General features: G+C 42.7%; 1 protein-coding gene across 7 annotated transcripts in view; it reads left to right on the forward strand.

Annotated features, from left to right (window-relative positions):
• The window catches only part of FRY (FRY microtubule binding protein), a 526,666-nt gene that overhangs the window by 439,816 nt on the left and 69,188 nt on the right, over positions 1-17,662 (forward strand). For all 7 annotated transcript variants that reach the window (XM_056561876.1, XM_056561877.1, XM_056561878.1 and 4 more), the window contains 8 exons: positions 145-266; positions 2,890-3,077; positions 5,165-5,259; positions 8,635-9,242; positions 9,895-9,992; positions 10,080-10,250; positions 10,356-10,496; positions 14,039-14,218. In XM_056561876.1, the coding sequence (XP_056417851.1) occupies positions 145-266; positions 2,890-3,077; positions 5,165-5,259; positions 8,635-9,242; positions 9,895-9,992; positions 10,080-10,250; positions 10,356-10,496; positions 14,039-14,218 (1,603 nt within the window). The remainder of the gene's footprint in view (positions 1-144; positions 267-2,889; positions 3,078-5,164; positions 5,260-8,634; positions 9,243-9,894; positions 9,993-10,079; positions 10,251-10,355; positions 10,497-14,038; positions 14,219-17,662) is intronic.

Below are 17,662 nucleotides of genomic sequence, written 5' to 3' on the forward strand. Positions count from 1 at the left end.
ACCTATGGATGTCAATGGGTTCCGTTTGTGGAATTCCACAGCGGAAAATGCGCAAGCAGAATTTCAGCTGCAGGAAGCATGCTGCAGATGTGCTGCGTGTGACCCTACCTTTATACTGTCAAATATGGTGTCCTGTTCTTTCAGAGCCTTTGGCCCACTCTGGTGTCATGAAGATATCACACCCAAGAACCAGAATTCCAGGAGTGCAGATCAGCTCACCAACTTCCTGCGCCATGTTGTGTCTGTATTTAAAGACACCAAATCAGGTAATTTTAATTTGTTTCGATATAGTGGGGTTATGAAGATTCAAAAGTTTTTAACTATGTCTTGATAAAAAAAAGTTTAAATATGTCCCGCCCCCTCAGCTTGATTGACAGCCCGCGTCATCGCTCCACTCCCTAAGCAGACGAAGCAGAGCGGTGATGCAGGCTGTCAATAAAGCTGAGGGGGCGGAGCCACAGCCGGAGTGACAGGACCTGGTAAGTATAACTCCCGCCCAGGTGACTACTAATGGGGCGGTTGGGGGGAACTTTATAACTTCATATCCTCACCATCCCTGGGGGAAAAAATGTCCCCCCAGAGATGGTGAGGATAAAGATTTTACCATATATAACGTGTTGCCAAGTATTATATCTGTAAAATCTGCTGCTTGGTTCCCTTTAAAGGAAAACTCCAGTGAAATTTTTCCTTACCAACATATGCCCCGGCTGCCGGAATATAAATAATAAACTTTGATTTACCTTCTGCTGTTTCCCCAATGCGCTGGAATAAGAATTCTGCAGCCCTCTGTCTTTTTTCTGGCTGATACGTCACACTGCAGGTCAGCATATCGCCAGCCGCAGCAATGTACCGCCTTAACTGATGATTGCCTGGTGTGATGTAATGGGTCTGGGCCCGGCCTTCTTCCTTGTTCCCAGGCCTATCACACTAATGCTCAGCATATCACCGACCGAGGCAGGACATCGCTGCGGCTGGCGGTTAGCTGACCCGCAGTGTGATGTGTCAGGCACCAAAGACCAGAAGAAGACCAGGGGTAGGAGGACGGGAGACTGATTACATCGGCATCGTGGGATCAGGGGAAGGTAAGTTGAGGTTTAAGAAAATTAAAGGGGTAAGAACTTCTTTGTTTACCGGAGTTCTCCTTTAAAGTGCCGAAATCGTGGAGGTCATTCTTGGATACTTGAGTCAGATTAAGGAAAGTCGACAATTACTAAATCGTATGTTTAGGCTTGCTAAGGTGGTAATTTTGAGGGGGCTTTTTAGAAATAGGGGTCCAAGTGTAACCGAATAGGAGGGTTTGGTCCAGAAAATTTGCAAATATTAGAAATGGAGATCTGGTAGGTCTAGGAAAAGATTAAATGGTTTCAGATCTGTCTGGGGAGAATGGGTAGAGTGAAAGGGAAAGAGAAAAGAAAGAAAAATTATTTTTTTTTCCCCCCTTCTGGCATGGGTGGGGGAGGGAGGGGGGTTATATTGTGTTATTGGGACTGAGGATTATGCTTATGTATTTTCTGTGCTATTATAATAAAAATAAAATTTGTTAAATAAAAAATAAAGGCTCCTCCCCTTTCTCGGGGATGATCCCAAAAAAAAAAAAAAGTGCCGAAATCATGTTGTGAATTTTTTAAGGTTTGAAGTTTTTAAAATATGATGATTGGGGGAGTTATTCTAGCAAATCTTCTTTAGAAATGAATTGGTCCCTATAAAAAAGAAAAATAATAATTTGATTTAATTTTTTATTTTTATATATAAAAATTTTTTGTTTTTGCAGCTAAACTTCTAAGCCCTCTGACATCCTAAAAAAGTTTAAGGATGTCAACATAAACACATTTTTGTGGCATGGCTATCTTTCATACAAGCAGAGAATTTCGAAAAATACAAATTTTTCCAAATTTTGGAAACATTTTTTAGATTCTCACCAATAATCAGTGAGAGGAATCCCCCAACATTTACCACTAATATACAGTACCATGTGCCATGAAAAAGCATTCTCACAATCACTCGGATGTGCTAAAGCATCACAGTTATTAACACATAAACTGACACAGAAAAATTAGAAAAATTATTCTTGGTCCAAAGGGTTAAGAATTGGGCAAATTAATTAATTAAAGATTGGTATGTTAGTGCTATAAACTTTGTCTTGTGGCGTGGATATTCATCTATATGACATGGTGCAGCACTGCCCCCTGCTGTGCCCCTGTATAATTACTCCTTCCACTCATTCCAAATCCTATGTCTGCAAGATATGGAAAACGGAACTTCCACTTGGCTTTTGAAGCAAATAGACTATGCTCACACAGTGTATCTTTTGCGGAATGTCCGCCCCAAAATTTCCACAGACAGCGAGTGCTGGCAGAACATGCCGGTGCTAGGACCGCGCAGAAAAACGTCGACTCCATAGACGGCAATGCAATTCCGAATAAATTCCACCGAAAGAACTGACTGCGGAGGCCAGAATCGGGATTTCCGCAGCAGTTGTTTCACCATAGAAATTCCTCCGCGTCCACAGTGTAGTAGAATCCTTTTGAAAACAATAGGACTCTGCTGCAAAGGACTTTCCCAGCAGAATTTTTATGCCACATTTTGCTCTGAAATTCTGTCATGTGAACATGGCCTTAGACTTTATAGGTTTTCATTAACAGTGGTGGTCTAAAAAAAAAAGAGAGACGAATTATGGGGCTGTAAATACAAATTTCTGGAGACCCAGTCAGCTACTGGGGACCGAAAAAAAAATGTTGAAGTCCCAAATTCTAAAAAATAAAAAAAATTAAAATCTGGAAAATATTGTAATTTTTTTTTTTTTTTGAGGACTGTTAACAAATTTTACATGCTGTTTTTGATGTTTTTTTCTGTTTATTGTGAATGATTTTGTTCCATGTCCTTACACAGGCTTCCACCTGGAGCAGCACCTCAGTGAAGTGGCTTTACAGACGGCTCTCGCCAGCTCTTCGAGACATTATGCCGGTCGATCTTTCCAGATTCTGCGAGCCCTGAAGCAGCCGCTCTCAGCCCACGCCCTATCAGACCTTCTTTCTAGGTTGGTGGAGGTTATCGGCGAGTATGGAGACGAAATTCAGGTATGTCGATCCTACTTTATTTGCTCAGCTTGTCATTTTTAAACTCAAAGACATAAGCTACCACTAGCATACCAAAGGGTATATAAGTGTATACTGACTATAAAGCAGTGTTTCCCAACCAGTGTGCCTCCAGCTGTTCCAAAACTACAACTCCCAGCATGCCCGGACAGCCAAAGGCTGTCCGGGCATGCTGGGATTTGTAGTTTTGGAACAGCTGGAGGCACACTGGTTGGGAAACACTGTTATTAGGCAAGCAGTTGCATACTGTATATGTAATTTGATTCCATAATGCTTAGGATCAATCTTTTCTCTATTGTGGACAGAAATGTGAATTTACAGTATGTGTATACAGTAAATTTTGACAATGATTTTGGCTTTGCTGACCTTTTTAGGGGATGCCTGGTTTTGAAAACACATAATTTAGGAGATCAGTGTCCTCTGTTTTGGATTCTCATCTGTGGGTACAAGGAGTGTCTCGTTCTGGAGGACCTGTCCTGTCCTGCATTATACAGGCAGCCCATTGAGTTGAATAGGCACTGTGTAATGCTTCAATTCACCTCCGGGAGTGCTGTAGGAAATCTAAATATTTGTTGACAGGTTTCTCCGTAAAGATTACAGCTGGTCACGGGGGGGTCCCAGTGGATGGATAGTTTGTGGTCAGCCTATTGTAAAGGGACACTTATAACAGGGAGGGGAAAAGACCTTCTGCTTCAAGGATAATTCCAATGAGGGCATTTGCAATTTCACTTTTGCATTCTATACAATGTCAGTTTATTAGATATCAACCGCGATTGTGTACATGGATGGTATATGTTTTGAGCACTAAGGGGATTACAAGAAAATATTTAAATAGAGTTGTAATAAAGATAAAGGGGAGGTTCCCTAATAAAAGGGATTAAGTCCCGGAGGGGCGTGGGCCCCAAAGGGCTTTGTTTACATACATGGATGGTAAGGCGCAATCTCAATGGTTAAGATTCTTTTAATGCAGTGTTTCCCAACCATGGTGCCTCAGGCTGATGCATAACTACAACTTCCAGCATGTTCGGAGTTGTAGTTTTGCAACAGCTGGGGGCACCTTGGTTGGGAAACATGTTTCTAATAAAACCTGACACCGAGTTGGCAGAGATCTTTTATCAATCAAATTATGGCAGCACAACTGTCCTGTAAAAGTAAGGGGGGACTAGGGATAGGCTTGTTGAACTCCAGCATTTCTGGTGTTATGTTACCATCTATTTTTACCTTTGCACTAGATTTTAGACAAATATTACTATTATTCCTTATTAATATGTCACCAACCTATTCCGCAGCGCTGAAGAGAGGCTTTTCTCTCTCACATTGCTCCCTGCCCCCATTGGGGCTTACATTCTAAATTACAAATTAAAGGGGTACTCCACTGGAAAACAATTTTTTTTTTAATCAACTGGTGCCAAAAAGTTATACAGATTTGTGAATTACTTTGCCCTTCCAGTACTTATCAGCTGCTGTATGTTCCACAGGAAGTTCTTTTCTTTTGGAATTTATTTTCTGTCTGACCACAGTGCTCTCTGCTGACACCTCTGTCTATGTCAGGAACTGTCCAGAGCAGGAGAGGTTTGATATGGGGCTTTGCTTCTGCTCTGGACAGTTCCTGACATGGACAGAGGTGTCGGCATAGAGCGCTGTCGTCAGACTGAAAAGAACTACACAACTTCCTGGGGCTTACAGCAGCTGATAAGTACTGGAAGGATTAAGATTTTTAAATAGATGTCATTTACAAATCTGTTTAACTTTCTGGCACCAGTTGATTTAAAAAATAAATTCCACTGGAGTACCCCTTTAACCTACCAGTATATTTTGGAGTATTGGCGGAAACTGAAGTACCAAGAATAAGAAACTTGGTATTCCAGGGAGAACATACAAACTCCTTACAGATGTTGTATCCAGTGCTACAAGGCAACCATGCTATGCTATGCTATAATATTACATATTGTGTTAGAGAGAAATGAGAACTTGCTTTTGCTTGTAGTATTTATTCATTGCATTTATTTTCTTTACCATATATTTTGCTTGTAGAGGTTACATTTATGCATAACTTGTTTTTCTGCCAGGGCTATGTCATGGAAGTCCTCCTTACTCTGGAAGCTGCCGTTGATAACTTAGCTGACTGCCTTAAGAACAGTGATCTGTTGGCTGTGCTGTCCAGGTACATGTTTGTAGTGTAGCGATACGCACCCATATGATGCTGCAATCTACATGCTGTATGGTATGATGCACATTGTGAGAACATATTATCAATGATACTGTCCATTAATAAATATATCTGACATTGAAAATGCTGGACTTCAGCTACAGAAACCAACATAGATTTCTCCAATCCTGTGATTAACCTACATGCTGGCGAATCCTGCCTGTGCCTATAGTATAAGGTCTACATCTGAGGTTACTAATAGGATCCAGCAGCCATCTTCTCCAAACCTGTACAGTAGACCTGTCTGTACCTACATGCTGCACCCTGTCTGCGGCCCATTCACCCATCCGCCCCTTTCTCCCATCCTTTGCAGGATACATGTTGCTTTGCTTCCTCTATAATGTTACATTGCATTTAGGCAAGAAGCACTGGCACAGTGGCGGGGAGGCACATGCTCCTCCATAGGACGTCATCTCACGGACAGGGAAGACGTCCAGCCAGCATATGGGTGAGGGAGAACAGAGGGGGAACTACATTTTTACTAAGATTGGGGCCACAGACAGGGTGCAGTATGTAATCTCTCACGTTCTTGGGGTGCTGCATACAGGGGGCAAACTACCTACCCCCCTGTAGGAAGTTTGCCCCCTGTTTGCAGGACCCCAAGAAAGTGTCCTACTCACAGTGGTCAAGTTACCTACAGGGAGGGGGGTCCTTCATACAGGGGAAAAGCTACCTTCAGGGGGTCCTACATACAGGGGGCAAATTACCTACAGGGAGTCCTACATACAGGAGACACGTTACCTATCCGGTGACCTACATATAGGGAGTAGGGAGGAAGCAACTTACAGGACGCTCCTACAAACAGAGGGCAAGCTACTTACAGGGGGTCCTACATACAGAGGGCAAATTACCTACAGGGGGTCCTACATACATCGGCAAGCTACCAACAGGGGGTCCTTCATACAGGAGATAAGTTACCTATGCAGGGTCCTACATACAGAGGACAAGCTACTTACAGGGGGGGTCTTGCATACAGGAGGCAAATTACCTACAGGAGGTCCTACATGCAGGGGACAAGTTACCTATGTGGGGTCCTACATACAGGGGGAAAGCAACTTACAGGGGGGTCCTACAAACAGAGGGCAAGCTACTGACAGTCGGGTCCTACATACAGGGGGTCCTACATACAGTGGGCAAGCCAGCTGCAGGGGGATCCTACATACAGAGGGCAAGCTACCTTCAGACTACAGGGGGGGAGGGGGGTTCTTTAGGAGGATAGCTACATACAGGAGGGTCCAACATACAGGGGGCAAACAACATATGGATATTGGGGGGGGCAGGTCTGCCTTGCAGTAAAAAGTTTCTTAGAGGTGTGCCCGAAGGGAAACACTAGTATATCCCATAAATAATAAACAATTACTAACTTTTGATGGAGCATTTCTATTTTATCCAGCGTAGCTTTTACTCATTATGATTTACCTGACCTCTTTACATTTTCAATGAATACCCCTGGTCTATATATTACAGCATTTGTAAATAAAGGTGGACTTACATACATTTGGGCATTGCAGCCACATCCTCTATTGTATAGAACTATATCATGTATTTCCCAGCGCTTTATAGTTAATGTTTCCAATGCACTTATCAGGGTTTAGCTGGTAAATAGATAATACTTAAGCCTTATACTTAGGAATGTGCAGCCATTATTCTGACACATGTATAACAAATGCAGCAGACACTGGCGACGCTCTAGAATTAATGGTAAATACCATACAGTGCATTTGCTTAATGCACCAGCAGCTGCATTACTAAATAATATTTTGTTCTTCTTTTGGCAAATCTAAAGCTGATTCTGCAGCTTTCTCAGGATCAGATGAGGTTTTTCTCCATTTGATTACATGAGGGGGGGTTTACAGGATTATAAAAGAATATTCGCTTCTCTCCAAAATACAACAAGATTGCACCTGTCCACTGCTTGTGTTGTATTGAGCTCGGCCTCCATTCATTTCAAGCTAATGTTACTGGACACAACCAATGGACATATGTGACTGAGAATGAAAGAAACCCATGGTCTTATGTTTACAACTTGTTTGTTCTTTACTTTCGGCACATAAAAAATATCCCAAACATAAATGTGGTAAACATGTAGCCCAGGCATAAGGAACTATATACTGTAGTGTTACATATGTTCCTTATAGACTCCCTTCTTTAAAACATTTTTTATAATAATAATAATTAAAACAGTAAAAAATGTAATGTGTCCAAATGGCCAATGTTGGGTCAGTTGGGCACACAGATACTTCTATTTGTAGGCTTAATAAAAACCAAATGTAGGGCATCTGTAGTGCAATATAATTAATCCCCTATCCAAAGGATAGGCGATAGGTTATAGATCACAGGGGGTTCGAGCACTGGGGCCCCACACGATCTCCTAGATGAGGCCGCAGCAGTCTGCAGGAAGTGCAGTGTTGTACCCAGAAGAAAGCCTCAGCAGACATGCCTCCTCCATTTATCTCTATGGGATACAAGGAGGGGCCATGTCGGCCGCCGTGTCATGCCGGGACGAAACGCCCCCTTTCCAACATACTGCCGCCACCCTGTACTGGAGATCACAGGGGCCCCAGCGCTCGGACCCCTTGGATAGGGGATAAGTTATATTGCACTACAGATGTCCTTTAATGTGAAATTGAATGAAGCAGTCGCACAACTAAGGTCAGTATGACCAAAATATCACTTGCTGCCACATTGTTTCCAGAATGGGATAGCAGGGGACTTGCCCATAGCTATTAACAAAAACAATAGTCACACACTATAAAGGAGTAGTCCAGTTTAGAAAAATGTATCCCCTGGGACCTCCCCATGCACAGAGCTGTGTCGGCCTTCCCAAAAAACGGTGGTCTAAACACTCACTCCATGCATCTCCATGGGAGCCAGATATACAGAGTACAGTACGTCGGCTCTCCCATAGAATGAAGGACTTGTGCCCACCCACCCTTTGTGCACGAGGAAAGCCAGAGTGCCAGGCAAGAGATCACGAGGGGTTCCGATGGTCAGACCCCCGTGATCTGACACTTATCCCCTATCCTTTGGATAGGGGATACATTTTCCTAAACTGGATAATGCCTTTAAGAGGTTTTCTTCCTATTTTAGACCTATACCGGTGTCTGAAGCTGGCTTGGCTTGTTTCATGGGTACTTCACTGGACCTATTAATAAAAGCGGTGCTGGTTTAGAAAACCTTTCAACCTCTGCAGGCAAGGTTTTCAGATATGGCCTCTACTACTCATAAATTTTGACTTGAAGACAACAACTCTCTCTATTATTACCAGATGCTAAATGTACCTATACAGGTGTAACATATGTTTCATGACTGTCTTGTTAACATTTCCAGGTCCTCATCTCCTGACTTGACTTCCAATACAAAGTTAACTGCAAACAGAAAAAGCACTGGTCAGCTGAATATCAATGCTGGTATGGTGGGTGGAAGTACAGCCACCGCGGAACGCAGCCGACACCAGAGGAGCTTCTCTGTCCCTAAAAAGTTTGGTGTGGTGGACAAGTCCTCAGATCCCCCTCGCAGTGCCACTCTGGACAGGATTCAGGCTTGTACTCAACAGGGATTCTCTCCAAAAACTAGGAGTTCATCCTCGCTAAAAGACAATGTGACAGATCCCTCTCACATAAACAACCCTACTAACCTGCTGGCAACCATATTCTGGGTCGCTGTCGCCCTTATGGAATCGGACTTTGAGTTTGAGTATTTGATGGCGCTGAGACTGTTGAACAAGCTTTTGTCTCACTTGCCCCTGGACAAGTCTGAAAACAGAGAAAAGCTGGAGAAGCTCCAAGGACAGCTGAAATGGTCGGACTTCTCCGGGCTTCAGCAGCTTCTTCTTAAAGGATTCACATCTCTCACTACAACAGACTTGACACTGCAACTCTTCAGTTTGCTCACCCCTGTTTCTCGTGTCTCCATGGTGGACTCTACACAGGTCATAGGTAAGTTTGTTTGTGTCTTTTTAAAGGGGTATTAAGGTTTTATACATCTTATCCAAAGGACAGGGTATAAGATGTATGATCACAGGGGTCCCACTGCTTGGACCCCTGCGATCTCGGTGCAGCCCCTGGCATTCTGTGCCAAGCGTTGCCTCCGAGACATGATTTCACAGCCATGCCCCTTCGTGACATCACGGCCACACACCCTCCATTCATGTCTATGGGAGGGGGTGTGATGGTCATCATGCCCCCTCCCATAGACATGAATGGAGGGGGCCTGGCGTGATGTCATGAGGGGCGTGGCCGTGAAATCACGTCTCAGAGGCAACGCCCGGCACAGAATGCAGGGGGCTGCACCGAGATCAGGGGGGTCCCACTGGTAGGACCCCTGTGATCATACATCTTATCCCTTGTCCTTTGGAGAGGGGATAAGATATAAAGCCGAAATACCTCTTTGAGGTTTTGTACCCAATGCTCATGGGCTCCCAAAGTTTACATTGGGAAGTTCTCCCAAATAAATACTGATATGACTGTAAACTTTAAACAGGTTTTTCCGCCATAAAGGAAGTGATGGCACATTGCTGTGATGGTGTATTTTCAATGCCTATTTGATCATGTTTACTTTGAACCCTTCCGTCCGTTTCTTTGTCTCCAGGTTTTCCTTTGAATATTTTGTGCCTGCTGCCTCATTTAATCCAGCACTTTGAATGTCCGAACAACTTCTGCAAGGAAGCGGCAGAGAGAATTGCCCAGGTTTGATATAAATAGATCTGTCGGCTTTGTACCTTTTATATACCAGCCTACAAATATAAAAATAAAAAAACTTGTCCTCTTTGTTAGGTTTGTCTAGAAGAAAAGAGTCCTAAACTATCCAACCTGGCCCATGTCATGACCCTGTATAAAACACATAGCTATACCAGAGACTGCTCCACCTGGGTGAACGTGGTGTGCAGATACCTCCATGAAGCCTTTACTGACATCACCCTCAACATGGTGACTTACTTAGCGGAGGTAATTCATTATTCATACCTAAAAATGGTCATCCCATATAAATAATAAACGAAGGGAACAAAAGTGTTTACAAATTCTAATCTTCTTCAAATGTATTCTTCCCAGTTACTGGAAAAAGGTCTTCCCAGCATGCAGCAGTCCCTCCTGCAAATTATCTACAGTCTTCTGAGCCACATGGATATGTCGATGATTCCTGGTAAACAATTCAACATAGAAGTGCTGAAGACAATTGAAAAATATGTCCAGGTATAAAAGTTCATGACAAAATAGTAATAATTCTAAATAACTTCACCAGAGAAAAACTCTTTGTACATGCAGCCCTAAGGGTCCCGCTCCTGGCTCACCCCACAAATAGTTGATTTGTAGTAGTAAATGGCAGTCATTCAGATTAACAGGGCTATCCAGAAATACAAAAACTGAGTTAATTTCTTAAAAAACAGCACCACACCTATCCTCAGGTTGTGTGTGGCTTCACCTTGGTTTCATCCACTTAAGTGGAACTGAGCTGCAATACCACATACACTCTTAACACTGATTTCATTCAGGTTGTATAAACAGCGTTTGGCTTGCCCAGCTCCTTCTCCAGTAGAGACGGGAGTAATTCAACTTGGCAAAAATGATGGTTTTGTGCAAGCAGAAGACTTGAATACAGTATACTGTACCTAGCTAAATGAATGTAGGTTTTATACAGTAATCTATGAGCTTAAAAAGGTTTTCAAGGACTTTTAATTCATGGCCAGTGGGGATCTCACCCATGCAGACGATGTACGGATTGTATTATTGTAGCCCAAGCATGAATATTTCTTTTAAATGTTTGTGTACACTATTGCTGTTTTTAGATTAATTCAATATATCTTACGTCTTAATTGTAATGAAGACTTATGGATGTTGTGAGATATTCCTTAATAGACAGCCCTAGCACCCATGACTTGATTTCGACCAGAGGAAATAAATCAGTATTCCATTAATCTTCATGCATAGTCTGAATATCCAGCTATCTGTCTGTCTGTCTATCTCATATCTATCTATCTCATATCTATCTATCTCATATCTATCTATCTCATATCTATCTATCTCATATCTATCTATCTCATATCTATCTCCTATCTATCTCATATTTCTCTATCTCATATCTATCGATCTTATATCAAATTATCTATCATATCTATCTCATATCTATCTATCTCATATCTATCTATCTCATATCTATCTATCTATATCTATCTCATATCTATCTATCTATATCTATCTCATATCTATATACCGTATATACTCGAGTATAAGCCGAGTTTTTCAGCACGATTTTTCGTGCTGAAAACACCCCCCTCGCCTTATACTCGAGTGAACTCTCCACCCGCAGTGGTCTTCAACCTGCGGACCTCCAGAGGTTTCAAAACTACAACTCCCAGCAAGCCCGGGCAGCCATCGGCTGTCCGGGCTTGCTGGGAGTTGTAGTTTTGAAACCTCCGGAGGTCCGCAGGTTGAAGACCACTGCGGCCTTCGACATCATCCAGCCCCCTCTCACCCCCCTTTAGTTCTGTACAGTACTCACCTCCGCTCGGCGCTGGTCCGGTGCTGCAGGACTGTCCGGAGAGGAGGTGGTCCGGTGGGATATTGGTTCCGGGCTGCTATCTTCACCGGGGAGGCCTCTTCTAAGCGCTTCGGGCCCGGCCTCAGAATAGTCATGTTGCCTTGACAATGACGCAGAGGTGCGTTCATTGCCAACGTACTTCTGCGTCATTGTCAAGGCAACGCCTCTATTCCGGGCCGGAAGCGCGGAGAAGAGGCGCCCCCGGTGAAGATAGCAGCCCGGAACCAGTATCCCACCGGACCACCTCCTCTCCGGACAGTCCTGCAGGACCGGACCAGGGCCGAGCTGAGGTGAGTACTCAGAACTAAAGGGGGTGAGAGGGGGCTGGATGATGTTGAAGGCCGCAGTGGTCTTCAACCTGCGGACCTCCGGAGGTTTCAAAACTACAACTCCCAGCAAGCCCGGACAGCCGATGGCTGCCCGGGCTTGCTGGGAGTTGTAGTTTTGAAACCTCTGGAGGTCCGCAGGTTGAAGACCACTGAGGGCGGATGATGAGAAGAGGATGATGAAGGGGGGGTGTGGGATGATGACAAGAGGATGATGAAGGGGGGGGGTGGGATGATGAAGGGGGGTGGGGATGATGAAGGGGGGGTGTGGGATGATGACAAGAGGATGATGAAGGGGGGGTGGGATGATGAAGGGGGGGTGTGGGATGATGACAAGGGGATGATGAAGGGGGGTGGGGATGATGACAAGGGGATGATGAAGGGGGTGGGGATGATGACAAGGGGATGATGAAGGGGGGGTGTGGGATGATGACAAGGGGATGATGACAGGTGATGATGATGAGGGTCTGGATGATGACAGGCGGTGATGATGATGAAGATGTTAATGACGGGTCTGGATGATGACAGGGGGGATGATGTATTTCCCACCCTAGGCTTATACTCGAGTCAATAACTTTTCCTGGGATTTTGGGTTGAAATTAGGTGTCTCGGCTTATACTCGGGTCGGCTTATACTCGAGTATATACGATATCTCATATCTATCTATCTATCTCATATCTATCTATCTCTTATCTATATATCTCATATCTATCTATCTATCTCAGATATGATAAATATAGATAAATAGATATGAGATAGATAGATAGATAGATATGAGATATATAGATAAGAGATAGATAGATAGATATATATGAGATAGATAGATATGAGATAATAGATAGATAGGAGATAGATAGATATGAGATAGATATGATAGATAATTTTATATAAGATCGATAGATATGAGATAGAGAAATATGAGATAGATAGGAGATAGCTAGATAGGAGATAGATAGATGATAGATATGAGATAGATAGATAGATATGAGATAGATAGATATGATAAATATAGATAGATATGAGATAGATAGATAGATAGATAGATATGAGATAGATAGATAGATAGATATGATAAATATAGATAGATATGAGATAGATAGATAGATATGATAAATATAGATAGATAGATAGATAGATATATCTATCTATCTCATATCAATCTATATTTATCATATCTATCTATCTCATATCTATCATCTATCTATCTCATATCTATCTATCTCCTATCTATCTCATATTTCTCTATCTCATATCTATCGATCTTATATCAAATTATCTATCTCATATCTATCTATCTCCTATCTATCTATCTATCTATCTATCTATCTCATATCTATCTATCTCATATCTATCTATCTATCTCATATCTATCTATCTTATATCTATCTATATCTATCTCATATCTATATCTCATATCTATCTATCTCATATCTATCTATATATCTCATATCTATCTATCTTTCTCTTATCTATATATCTCATATCTATCTATCTATCTATCTCATATCTATCTATCTATCTATCTATATTTATCATATCTATCTATCTATCTCATATCTATCTATCTCATATCTATCTATATTTATCATATCTATCTATCTCATATCTATCTATCTATCTCATATCTATCTATCTCATATCTATCTATCTATCTCTTATCTATATATCTCATATCTATCTATCTATCTATCTCATATCTATCTATCTATATTTATCATATCTATCTATCTATCTATCTATCTATCATATCTATCTATCTCATATCTATCTATCTATATTTATCATATCTATCTATCTATTTTTAGCTATCTATTACATAGCTAGGAAGGGGAGAGGAACAATTGATTTAACACCCTGTTTTTTTTTATCAGAGTATTCACTGGAAAGAAGCTCTGAATATCTTGAAGTTGGTTGTATCAAGGTCTGCCAGCCTGGTGTTACCGGCGTACCAACATGGGGATCTGACCAAGCTTGAGATCAGTCGACTGTGGACAAGTTCCTCTAAGGAACTTCCTGGGAAGACACTTGATTTCCACTTTGATGTCTCTCAGGTATAACATGACTTTCTGATCCAACGTGCTCTTGCAAAGTAAAACATATCACAAGATGTTACATAATGAGTAAAATTGAACTGCATATGGTAACATTGTCCTGAAGAAAATGAAAAACAAGGTGCTCCGACCTTTGTGAACATTTTACATTTTGGTAAAAATGTTCTCTATTGTTCTGACAAATGGTATGCAAACCTCACACCCGTATTTTATAGATGCATCTTGAATTATTGACTCATTGTTTTCACATTTGATCCCTTTTGAATTAATAAAATGGGATAAATGGGTCATATATCTCCTTGGGAAACTGCCAAGCTGCCATAGGGAGTATTAAAGGCCATACAATACTTACTGGGGTAGGTAGCACTAGAGAGACAGCCCCCTTCCCCGGGAGGATAACTACATTGCATGGCCTATAAAGACTCTTTATACCTGCTTGGAGGTCTCTCTAAGGAAACATATTATCCCCTTAGACCCATCTATAAGGCCAACCAGCACACACCATGCTCTGTCCTAACATAGAGCATAAGCCGTCACAATAGCTCTCTAAAGATGATTCCTCTTCTTTTTGGAGGAGATTTTAGTTTGGCTGATAAGTCTGGTTTCAAAGCTCTTTATAGGGATAAGAACAGGGATGTTGCCCCAATAGTGGGGAACCAAGGCTGAGTTCAGATCAGCATTGAGCTCCATTGAGAGGAGCTTCATATGCTAAGTCTCCAAATTATGTGACTTGAGTGGAGAAAATAATACTGCAATAGTAATTTTTTCTCCGATAAACTCCTGTGTAACCGGAACCCCATCGGATCCCAATCAAAAAATGGGACCCTATAGAGTACGTTGTGCTCTGATAAATTCCTGTCCCCAATACTGAAATAAATGTACAGCTGAATCGGACCCGTAGTCTACAGTCTACAGGCAGGAATGTTTCTGAAGAGGGTGCAACGTATGTCACACTCAGACCCTTCAACCAGAGGGAGACCAAAGATTCCTCTGTTTTACATGAGAAGATCAGAACTATAAATGGTGCATCATAGTTGGAGGCCCTGTTACAGATTCTGTATTGGGGCCTAAAAACTAAAGCTCTTGCTAGAGATGAGCGAACTTACAGTAAATTCGATTCGTCACGAACTTCTCGGCTCGGCAGTTGATGTCTTTTCCTGCATAAATTAGTTCAGCTTTCAGGTGCTCCCGTGGGCTGGAAAAGGTGGATACAGTCCTAGGAGACTCTTTCCTAGGACTGTATCCACCTTTTCCAACCCATGGGAGCACCTGAAAGCTGAACTAATTTATGCAGGATAAGTCATCAACTGCCGAGCCGAGAAGTTTGTGACGAATCAAATTTACTGTAAGTTCGCTCATCTCTAGCTCTTGCCTACAAGCATGTCTTTTGACTGCTTTATTTTTCTTGTATAGCAGCCAAATAAAAAAGTTATAGGGGGCAGAAAAGGACGATTTATGCATACCAACTTAGTTGTAGAGTAATAGAAAAAAAACTACCGTATTTTTTGCCATATAAGATGCACTTTTTCTTCCCCAAAACTGGGGGGGAAAAGTTGGTGCGTCTTATACGGCGAATACACCCCTTTCGCGGCGGTCCCTGCGGCCATCAACGGCCGGGACCCGCGGCTAATACAGGACATCACCGATCGCGGTGATGCCTTGTATTAACTTTTCAGATGCGGCGATCAAAGCTGACCACCGCTTCTGAAGGGAAAGTGACACTAACCCGGCTGTTCAGTCGGGCTGTTCGGGACCGCCGCGATTTCACCGCGGCGGTCCTGAACAGCACAACTGAATAGCCGGGTTAGTGCTTACAGGACACCGGGAGGGACCTTACCTGCCTCCTCGGTGTCTTCTCCGTTCAGGGATCCCCTATATGGCCGGCGCTCTCCTTCCTCGTCATCACGTCGTCGCGTACGTGCGTCAGCGTGCGTAACGACGTGATGGCGGCAACGGAGAGCGAGGATACCCGGCCGGCAACAGAGACGTTCCGGAGCGACGGGGACAGAGCGACATCCAGGGCAGCGGTGACGGGTCCGGAGCGGCGGGGACACGTGAGTATTACCTCCTATGCAGTGGTCTTCAAACTGCGGACCTCCAGATGTTGCAAAACTACAACTCCCAGCATGCCCGGACAGCCAACGGCTGTCCGGGCATGCTGGGAGTTGTAGTTTTGCAACATCTGGAGGTCCGCAGGTTGAAGACCACTATTGGGTTCAAAATCTTTATTTTTTTAGATTTTGCACCTATAAATTGGGTGCGTCTTATACGCCGGTGCGTCCTATAGGGCGAAAAATGCGGTATATAAATTGGGTATCATTTTAATGGCATTGACCTACAGAATAAAGTTAATGTATAATTTTTACCTAAAGTGCACTGCGTAAAAACCAAACCCCTCAAAAGTGGAAATTTCCGCTTACAAATAATATTTTTTTGGTTTCGCAGTACATTTTATGGTAAATTGAAAGATCTTATTACAAAGTAAAATTGGTCGCTTAAAATCACAAGATCTCCTATGGGTCTGTAGGTAGAAAATTAAGAGCAATGGATTTTAAAAGGGGGGGGGGGAAAGAAATTGCAAAAATTAAAATTGGCCTGGTCCTTAAAAGAAATCTGTCATTAGTGTCACCTGCACTAACCTGTTGGTACAGACTGGTAGTGCAGGTGACACCGATGACAACAGTACTTACCTGATCTCATTCCGTGCTGTGGTTCTCTGGCTATCCTCTTCGGTATCCTCTGTTCCGGGCCAGATTTGGAGAATAGGTGGAGCTTAGTGACATCACCGCTGCTGTTTGCTAGTAGCGGGACCTATCAGAGAACAGCAGCGGTGACATCACTAAGCTCCGCCCATGCTCCAAGTTGGGCCCGGAGCTGAAGATACCGAAGATGATTGCCGGAGAACCACAGCACGGAACCGAACCAGATAAGTATCGTTGTCATCAGTGTCACCTGCACTTACTGCCCGTATCGACAGTTTAGTGCAGGTGACACTGAGGACAGATTTTCTTTAAGGCCCTAAAGGGCTATGTCTTTAAGGGGTTCAACTTAAGGGATTCTGTGAGATGGGCCTGCACTCAGTTTTCTGACTCCAGACAGCTGCTTCCTGGTACATCTCTGCAATTGGCTGCCAGCCATGGAAATATTGTGCTTTCCTGGAAGAATGTTCTTTTTTTGTACCATGCCTTGTAATGTTTTTTCATTACAGTGGTCCCTCAAGTTACAATATTAATTGGTTCCAGATCGACCATTGTATGCTGAAACCATTGTATGGTGAGACCATATCTCTATGGAAACCTGGTAATTGGTTCTCAACCTCTAAAATGTCATCCAAAAATAGGAAAAAGTGAGGATTAAACTAAAATAAGTAGATAACTAATACAGATAAAGCAAATCCTTACATATAAAAGTTAGAAAGATCTGCTGGGAGCTGTAAATCACTTT

The sequence above is a fragment of the Hyla sarda genome, chromosome 2, assembly GCF_029499605.1.
Source record: "Hyla sarda isolate aHylSar1 chromosome 2, aHylSar1.hap1, whole genome shotgun sequence".
Taxonomy (NCBI): domain Eukaryota; kingdom Metazoa; phylum Chordata; class Amphibia; order Anura; family Hylidae; genus Hyla; species Hyla sarda.